Consider the following 10171-nt stretch of genomic DNA (forward strand, 5'->3'; position numbering starts at 1 on the left):
CAGGCGAGGCGCGGCAGTTCTAAAGGGAAGGTAATGGGTATTGAACGCTGTGGGGTTGAAGGCGGCAGTAGAAATGAGTTCCAGGAACGGCACTCCCCACTGTCCAGTCGTCTTGAACTATCTGGAGCTCGTCTGTATTACAAGTAGCATCTATTTAGCTAGTAGCACACTTTAAAATGGCGTAGCTAAACTAGGGTGGACATGTGCATGGCTTTTTGCTTCAAGAAGTATGAGAACTGCAGTCTTCAGACTATAGAAACTCCAGTCTTCAGACTACAAGACGTTTAAAAAGTACACTTGCATCAATGTAAGTAAAAACTGTTAAGCAACCATTTTCCAGGCAAATCAAACCAATGCATAGAGCTGGATCACGTTTGTGCTAGAGCAGCAGGCTGACCTTTCAGCCTGGTTGACACCACAAACTGAAGATGACGCATTGCCCTGCTGAAGATGAGAACAGCAAAACCAAGAGATACTGTTGAAGAAAACTGTTGCTAGTAGCAAAGCAGAAAGTGTTTTTAGAGCAAGCACAGCGTGATCCAGCTTTCCACGGATCTTCAGCTATAATGCCCAAATCGATGCTGATCAGCATCGCTGAGCCTGAACTGGGATTTAGTGCCAGAAGGATCCCATGTAACAAACCCTTCGGCTGGCCACAGGAGGTGGCCAAGGCAAGCCACTTGAACAGTTTGTTTCCATTATCTGTGTTTCAATTATTTTTATATTTTATATATTTAGACACTCACAACCTCTAAGAGGAGTACAGGCTTGGTAGTGCAATTTCTCAAGTAAGGTATTTCTATAAAGGAGCTTTTACGATGACTCCATGGCTCCACAAGAAGCCCAGAGCCAACACCTCCCAGCCTTCCTTTCTCAACCCACTGGTGCAACTGAAGGCAATTCCCAGAGCAGCTGCCCTGGCTTTCCCTCGGTAACAAGGTCAGTAACTCTCCATCCTCTGGTGACCCAACCTACTTTGACCTAATGGGAAATAATACCACAACGATTAAATCCACAAGCAGCCAAGTAGATGTCAGCCCAACAGGTTTTGTACCTTTTCACACATTCTTTTAAAATGTTACGATTTTTCTCCATTTTAAAACAAAACAGCAAGCTTTGCTTTGAAGTAGTGGTAAATAATGCATCAAGCTGGATAACATTTAGGAGGAAAGGTACACAAGCCAGAACACATGAATATATACCTAACAAAGAAATTATACATATGATTTAAGATGTGCAGAAGACATTTAACAGAAGTAGTTAGAACATATTTACACCAATATTTGGAGGCACAATAGTTTACACAAGTATTTCATAAAAAATAAAGGCTTCCAGCTACAGCCTGGTGGTTCACAAATTTAATTTCCTGCCATGCTTGGTACACAGCTAACTTCAACATCACCTGGGACAGAAATTAAGTTGAGCACAGATTTGAAGCCGGATTCAGGCATATCATCAACTCATGAACACATTCCCCTTTTTCTGACCCTGAAGACCAGGCTGGTTTAAAAGCCAACAATGAATGACACCACACCGCTCACATACCGAACACTGATGCTCCCCACCTCAAAATCCAAATGCTTGTTTAGTTCTTCTGAGAAAAAACAAGAAGAATTAAAAACCTGGAAATTGCCACAGAAGTCAGGAGGTACCTTCTGGCCAGCTCTCCCTACATTGTGAATGTCATTCTTGACACACAATTTGGCTGAATTTTGCAAAATTTATCTTTGATCTAAGCAAAATCACCCTGACTTCTGAGCAACCTGTTAGCTTTCGCTCCCAGTCTTTTCTAAAATGAACGGACAAGACACCAATCCAGTGTTTATCCTAGTCTATTTTATTTACATTATATACAGTTCCTACAGAAAACCATTTCTCACAAAGGATATTAAATAGCAAAAACACAGCGTAGCTTAGATCTGGGTACTGACGCCTGCAGCCAGCACAGAGCCCGCAGGACAGGCTGGTCCAAGCTCCAGTGGGATGCCGGGGCGGGATGCTGGCGTGCAAGCTCCGGAGGGGCAGCAGCTGAGGTAGATCCAGTACGCGGGAGGCACTGCACGCTCTGCATGTCCTGCGGTACGCCATCGGCCCGATTCCTCTGATGCGTGTTGCGGCAGCACAGATGTGTCCTGGTGTTGCTAAGCAAGCCTTCTTGTATAAAGGGTGTTTTTGTTGGCTGTCACTCTCTAGTCGGCAACTATGTCACTAGTATGATTTGCTTAAATTTCACAGAATGCTTTGGACTCCTTTAGGATAAAAGGCACTATGTAAATCTACAGGAACAACGCTTGCTATTTTCGTAGGGAGAATTCAGATGGGCCATTAACATCATGTTGCTCTGATGCTGTGTACCATGAAATTACATCCTTATTGCTTAACACTTATATTATCATTAGCTTAATTTAATGCATTCACTGTCTATTATCCAGATAATTCCAAAATCTGAATAAGAAATGGAAAGCACAGTAATTTTGAAGACTGTATTCTTGTAAATTTTTGAGGAAGAACTAAACAAACATACTGCACCTGAGAAAACCTCCTGTCTTCCTCTGCTCTTCATAGGTGTGTGTTTCCACATTTGAACAAGTTACTTGTGCTCCAAAAAAAAATTTCATGAAAACTTCAGTTATTGAAAACTGCATACAGAATGCCTTAATGTATCATCTTTTCAAAACTAGTGTGGGAATAGGACAAATACTGAAGCATGTAAAAACTAGTAGTCTAAAAATCAAAAGGCACCCAAAATTTCCTTTGTTAGTGATATTTTCTTCCGAAATAGGAAGTATTGTGATTTCTTAAGGTATTCCCTAACAGCTGCCAACATCCCATAAATTAATGTGAAAACTTAGTGACATTCAGATACAAGCTCAATTTTATATCAGTCTACCATAACATTAAATTCACAAAATATAATTAGGGCTTACTACTGCTGATCAGAGTCTCTGATTTTACAGAAATATTTTAAATACAAATCCTGACATTTACTGAAAGCCTGTAGAGACAATCCAAGTACTAGTAAAGACACCACTCGGATGGTGGTGTAATTCTCACCAGTTTGACGCAAATACAAATCAAAGGGAAACTTTATCCACTTAAGGCATGCCATTTAAGCACTTCCCTCTACCTGTAAGCTATGCACTCAGATGACAAAAAAAAAAAAAGAGTAAACAACTAGTTTGCCTTGATTGGAAATAAGAGACAGTTAAAAGCACTGCAAGATATAAATTAAAAAGAAATCCAAACATACCTAAAACTTGAGTGATTAATTCATTTTAAAGCTAAAAGAATGAAATAGATCTTAAAATTTAATTTAAAAACACTTGCTGGTGTTTTCAGTAATCACCAGAATCCACCTCAGAAAAAAGTATAAAGGCCATCACATGTACACAACCCCTACTAAATGTTTATTGATACGTCTGAGAAAGGGAAGCTTCTAAGCACTTTCTGTTTTGGTTATGAATACAGGGAACACATTACGGTGGGAAACTATTATCTGTTAAGAGCTTACCTTTAGAGACTCCAGATTTCACTTTACACCATTTATAATATTAGACTTGAGAATCTGGACCACAAAATTTTGTACAAGCAGGCAGAGTCAAGTCTACCACAAAGACTCTACTACAAGCTTTACAAACAAACTAGTAAAATAATTTTTCCATTTGTCTTATTTGTACATGGCTCCTTCCTGGAAAACTTTTTATTTGTTAAGCTCAAATGTGACTAGTTAGGAGGTAAAAACGAAAACAAACAAACAAAAAACCCCCCTCCAAACCCCAAAACAATTAAACAGAAAACCCCACAAATTTTCCCCAAAACAACCAATACCAGGGTTATACAATTATCAACACTTAAGAAAAAAACCACAACTTTAGCAAAACCTCACAAATGAAAACATTTCCCAAAATTCTATTTCCAAGGAGAGGAGAAATCTTCTTCAACGTCCATGTCATCACTCACCGAAGAAAAATTTTATAGAAAATTTTATTCAACATACAACATTTTCCAGCAAAAAAAGGCAATATACAGGAAGAGTTGTTGTACACTGCGGCTACAGAAACAAAATAAAATACTGGAAAAGAATGTAAAATTAAGTGTGAATTGCTGATTCTACCTTTACTGCACTCAAAACTAGACACGCGGCTGGCATTAGCTCCAAAATAAAAGGAAGCAGTCTGGGGACTGAAATAAAACTACACACAATGAATATCAACATCAGTGAAATTCACTTGCAGACTCACCCAACAAAATTAACCTCCAAGTGTTAAATTGTACATGTTCATTCATTAAATATACAATTTCATTTTTTCTTTTTTTCTTCTTTTTTCTTTTTTTTTTTCCTCCTTTTTTATACAAAGTCAACAGCTTACTAAACACTAGTGAGCATGCCCTCTGTGCTAAAAGGCTATTTCTTGTGTTTTCCCCATCTTTTCCCAGGTTAACTAAATTAATGATATTTATAATCCTTTCACTTGCTTTTGCCAACTTTTGAGTGTCATTCTATTTGCCAGAAGATGGCATAATAAATCGCAATGGTATTTATCAATGGTTGAAAATTTAATAAAAAGACCCAAATATCTCTTTTTAGGACTCAGGGCATCCACTTGGTAAAACAGGATGCAAAGTAGTGACTAAATTAAATGAAAACTAGTTTATTAAAAAAGATTCTATGCAGCTGGAGGAGACAAAAATCCCGAATAAGTGCCAACAATGTACACAATGAAGTAGAGATTGCTATTTATTGATGATGTGAGTTTTTTGCATTTACAAATGCACAAAAATGTCATTTAAAGTATAACTGAAGGAAATAAATCTGATGTGAGTCTAAACATAAGACTTACTAGCTGCAGTGATGGTGAACACCATACCAGGAAGGGCAGCCAGCCAGCTTATGCCATCTATAAACGTACTACAGACAAATATTTTGCCAATGTCAACTGTTCTACTAAACTCTTCCCTCATTATGCTGACAATTGCCTTGCATTACGTTTACCATAAAATAACTCTCATTGGCATCCAAGCTTTATAAAAACACCTTCATTTTGCTCAAAAAGGGCAGTCAATAGATACAGAGAAGCCAAACTGAACAGCCTCAACAAAATAAAATTAACATCAGCAGCAAATCCTCTTGCTGAAGACTTCAGATATAGTGCACGTGTACCAAAGTTCTACGGTTGTTAAAAAGGTGCACACACACACTTATTTTTGTCCCTTGCCTTGACAATCTGGTTAAGTAAGTCAGTTATGGATTTTAATAGCTTTTTCAAGGTAAGTGTAGCGACTTCTCTTTGGGGCTTTATTGAAATGGTCAAGCCCTAGCCATGGCCTTGGATGAGACATGTTGCCTAGAAAAGAAAAGAGAAAAAAAATAATGAAGTTTTAAGACTAAATTGGAAAGTTTCCTTTACACAAACTACTCCTGCGTGGCCTGTTCACAGTTCACTAGGAATCACAGGGTACAGAAGAGGACTGCAGAACAGTCCTACAGTCCACAGCCAACAGGGCAGCTTTCCTGACCGCTGCTTTCCTTCCAATAATACATTTTACAGGTATTTCTGGATCAGGTAGCTGTTTTTTCTCTTCAGTCACTTATAGGAGTTTACAGCAGCGAAGCGTGTGCTAAAGCAAGAAAACTACTGTTATAATTTATGGCCACAGGCACATCAAAGTACCAGCTTTCACCAAAGTGCTGAGCGTGTTTGAAACAGGAAGGCATCCGTCATCTAAATATGACAACCTATAGTATTTGCCATATTATAAGTTCTCTGCTGTATTGTTATTCTTATCACATGGTTTAAGTGGGAATATTTGCTAAATTCATGTAAAATGCAAATAATCAGTTAATTAAGAAATCATGTAACTGACCTCTTCTTTATTTTCTGAGAAAAAAATTTAGTCATATTTAGATTGTAAAGAAAACATCCAGATTTTTTCACTTGTTCAACCCAATATGGTTTTATGTACCACTAATTTTCATGAAAAACCACAGTCCACATACTTCTTGCAAATGGGAGAAATTCTCTTTTAAGATGTCCTCAATACAGAGCATCAAATGTTCTTTGAAGTGAAATGATAAAGGCAGAAACTAAATAGCCCCCCAGCAAGAAAAGCACACTCCTATGTTCAAAGCCATCAACTGCAACCACTAAAGCATAAAACACATGACCTTTTAGGTTGCCTGCATCTGCATTTTTGGATATATTTTCTTCAATCAGAATTATTTGTCTTTTTGTTTGACATAATGGTCAATGTCAAATATAGAACAGAACTACCATCTTGCTGAGATCACCTGTCTTTTAAAGAAAGAAATGAAATCCTACTCCATTAGCGCCAGCACAATCATTGCTAGAGCGCATCTTTGTAAAAGCAGAGGGACACTACTGACATCAGCTACATCAATCAAATTAAAGAATGCCAAAGCTTTGGTTCAATCAGTCCAGTATGTGTTAAAATTTGGTATTTGTAGAAATGCGTGAGCCCCACACCTTGAAATACTACTTAGATAAGAAGGCATTAGACCATATTATCACCCCATAGGAGAACTTCAGAGGGGGAATGAATTCTATCAAAGTGTATTATATCAAAGGGGCAACTTCCTGTGAACTCTCAAATTAAAACCCTTTAATCTCACATTCCCTACAACTCCTACAAACAGTTCAAGTTCTCCCTTTTCCAATTTCTGCCATGTTCTGTACTTTTGACCTAGTTACCTGGTTAGTCTTTCGTGTTATTTTGGCAATACTGGCTCTGCTTTGCTCAGAAAGTCCGACAGTTCATTTCAGACTATTGCCTTCCCCTTCCCGCCCCCAGAAAGATGACTCACAGAATAAAATCAGGACTTTGCCTGCTCTGAGCACACAAGACAGTTTTATCTGTCCATGGAGAAGCGTCCACCTCCGAGTTCGTCATCCAGACACCCCTCACAACTAGTGCAGAAAAAGAGGTCCCTCCAGTGACACACTTCTCTGCTCACGGATGACTTGTGCAGATGCAGGCATTCAAAGTTTTGGCAAGTCCCCTCATATTCGCAGCCACGAGCCATAAACCTGGCTGTGTAACATACCACAACGAGAGGACTTTTTGCTAGGTTCCTGCAAAGTACTCAGTAATAGTATAGGTCTAACTCTCTGTGGGTTTTGAAATAAATGGACAGTTACAGGATTTCTTTACAACTGTTACATAAATCCAGACCACAGCTTGAAAAAAAATGAGAGAAAGTTTGGCCCTAGCACAACCTGCCAACAAAAAACAGAGCTCATAATCGTCAGAAAAATAGAACTGCAGAGAGCAAGTTGTCCTCAATCGTGTTTCTACCAGACAGAGCAGCTCACAAAAAGGAACACTCGGCTAAGCCAGGAGGAAAAAAAACCCGATGAATTCAAGGCTTTCAACAGAGCTCTGACTGCAGATTCAAAGGCGCCATTCCCAACTGAAACTCTCAAAAGATGACTGTGTGGAACTCTTGAAGGATTAACCTGGTTTCTCCTATGTGTAAATTCCTCAGAGAATAGAGCTTTAAATATCAGTCCAGTAAACAAGATGGTAGACCATGCACAGACAAATTCAGGAGAGCGCTGCATTTGTAGCTTGGCGAATCACCTCTTAGGAAAAAAAAAAAATCTAAACAGCATCCTATTCACATATGCAATACTCTTGTTAGATTCTTCAGATTCATTGAAGATAATCAAGAACAAACAAGAAGCGTCTTCAATGAATATGAGAATTCAGATACCTCTTTGCAGCACACTTAAAATAAGAATCTTATGAGAATGCACCTTAATATTTTTTAGGAATAACACGAGCACACACTCCAAAAACAATGTAAGAATCAAACGTATAAGGGAGCAGCTGGTCAATACAGATAAGGTACAACTAATGTTGTAACTCTCTTCTGTAAAGTATGTTATACTGATATTTGACCCATTTGGTCACTCAAATGCAAACTTTTAACTCACAAGGAAAGAGATTATTTAGTTATTTATGTGCCTATAAAATATGTATTCTCAGACTAACATATACACTTAACACTGTTAAGCGTGCACACAAGTGTATATCAATACTTGCTTAATTACTACATATAATATATTTCATGTACAAAGAACAATCTCTTTCTGCATCCTGAGTTAAGGATAATCACACTGTAACAACTGGCAGAGCAACTTCAGCGGGTCAAAATAGTCAGGTTGTTTAACAACTCACCAGGTTGGGGCTCAAAATCTTTCAAGTTCACTTCATACTCATCTTCATTGAGATATTGGTGTCGGCCCATCATTACAATTGCAAATTTAAACTATGAAAAAGAAAGAAAAAAAACCTGGTAAGATACCACATTAAAATAAAGCTTTCAAGTCTAATTTCATAATCTAACTCGCAGCTGGTTATAAGTGGTATTCTTTAGGGGTTGATAAAGGCCAATCCTGTTTAAAATCTTCATCAACAACCTTGACAATGGGATAAAATGAATGCTCAGGAAATCATGAGACTGCATCTGGAATACTGGGTCCAGGTTTGGGCCCTCCAGGGAACAAGAGATGGCAACACACTGCAGCAAGTCCAGCAATAGTCCAGTAAGACAGTTAGGGGGCTGGAGTCCATGGCATACAAGAAGCTAAGGGAAATGGGTTTGTTTAGCCCAGAGAAGAAAAGGCTAACAGGGGCATCTAGTCTTCCACCAACTGAAGACTGTTACACAGAAGCAAACTCTTCTCAAGAGCTGCACAGCAAAAGGACAAGAGGCAACCATCACCAGTAGCAAAATGAAAAATTCTGATTACACGTAAGGAAAACAAGTGTCTTCACAATGTTAGCGGTGATGCTCTAAAATACAGTGTCCAGAACGTGGCAGAACTCCCATCCTTGGGAGTTTTCAAATTGCAACTAGGTAAAACCCTGAGCAACCTGACTTAACTTCAAGCTAGTTCTGTTCTGAGCAGGAACCTGAAGTGGGTGGCCTCTAGAGGTCCTGCACCATCTAAACTTTTCTAGGTTTCTTTAATGTTTTGCCGAGTATCTCTTTTGATGCAGGACAGAAACACTACTCCTACACACCCTATCTAATTATTCTCAGAAAAAGCATTATTTAAGTCAAGCAACTGTTCTATTGATCAAAATCTACACTTATCCCAAATCTGTGGTGTTCCAACTTCTTGAAATAAACTCATTTAGGGTCTACAATCAGCAATAAAAATTCTCCCAACTTGCCATTACCTTTTCAAATTCCTTTTCTTGTATGTCCAGCATTGTCTGAATCCGCTTCATAACCTCTCTGAAGTGTTCACCCTAATAATTACAACAAGATTTTTAATGTCAAAAAAAAATCTAGGGAAAAAAGGGATACTGATAATATTTCCTGCTTCAAGCTTCATTGAAATACATTGCCTTAATCTCTCAGTTATTTACAAAATTACACAAGTGTCAACATCATCTACTACAATATGGAATAACAACATACAACTTGCTATGAATTCAGCAACTTTAAGTCTTAATGATTCATCATTATGCAAACTGTCCCATAAATTGACCAAGCACTGCTAGGGATATGTGCAAGTCAGGTTAAAGTTAAGAAACAAAGTTAGAGTAGCTTTTTGCAGTATGTTTCTGCATGCTGTGTATGTAAACTGCCGAAAAAAGTGATGAATACCGTCAACTTAAGAGATCAATAATATATATCTCAACTGTCATAGACAGGGAAATGCAGTGCAAATGGTTTCCACCAGAAATCACCACGCAGGTTTTACTCTACCTTGATCAAAAAGATGGAAGTATAGTAAAATTCTACGGGATGCAGAGATGTGGACGTATTTCTCATTCCAAAACTTTTGGAAAAGTAGGTAATTTTCATACAAACTAACACACACGAACCAGAAGTTCAGAAGCAAATTGCTAACTGCCCCCAGAAATACACTTTGATATTAAAAGAATTACTGTGACATTCAGTTGGCGCAGCACCACATAAAAACTTAAGAATTTAAATTAAGCTTTCAAAATTAGCTTTCACTCTTGTATTAACTTCCAGTTCTAGAAGATAAAGCACATCAAATTACAATAGTTTTGAAATGCAAAGTCATCTTAGAAAACGTTCAAGAAAACAAACTCATTTTTCATAACCACGTGCCTCAGTAAGAAGCCAAGCAACCATGGCCTAGCCACTTCTGCCAGTAAGTTTGCATCG

At 38.2% G+C, this 10171-nt stretch overlaps 1 protein-coding gene across 1 annotated transcript in view; it reads right to left on the reverse strand.

Annotated features, from left to right (window-relative positions):
* Window positions 1–1818: 1818 nt before the first annotated feature.
* The window catches only part of USP7 (ubiquitin specific peptidase 7), a 44907-nt gene continuing 36554 nt past the window's right edge, over window positions 1819–10171 (reverse strand). Inside the window, exons 28-30 of the mRNA XM_009278091.1 lie at window positions 9208–9279; window positions 8200–8290; window positions 1819–5345 (exon numbers count right to left, since the gene is read on the reverse strand). Coding sequence (XP_009276366.1) covers window positions 5239–5345; window positions 8200–8290; window positions 9208–9279 — 270 coding nt within the window. The 3' untranslated portion in view covers window positions 1819–5238. The remainder of the gene's footprint in view (window positions 5346–8199; window positions 8291–9207; window positions 9280–10171) is intronic.

Source organism: Aptenodytes forsteri, unplaced genomic scaffold (genome assembly GCF_000699145.1).
Source record: "Aptenodytes forsteri isolate BGI_AS27 unplaced genomic scaffold, ASM69914v1 Scaffold26, whole genome shotgun sequence".
In the NCBI taxonomy this organism is placed as follows: domain Eukaryota; kingdom Metazoa; phylum Chordata; class Aves; order Sphenisciformes; family Spheniscidae; genus Aptenodytes; species Aptenodytes forsteri.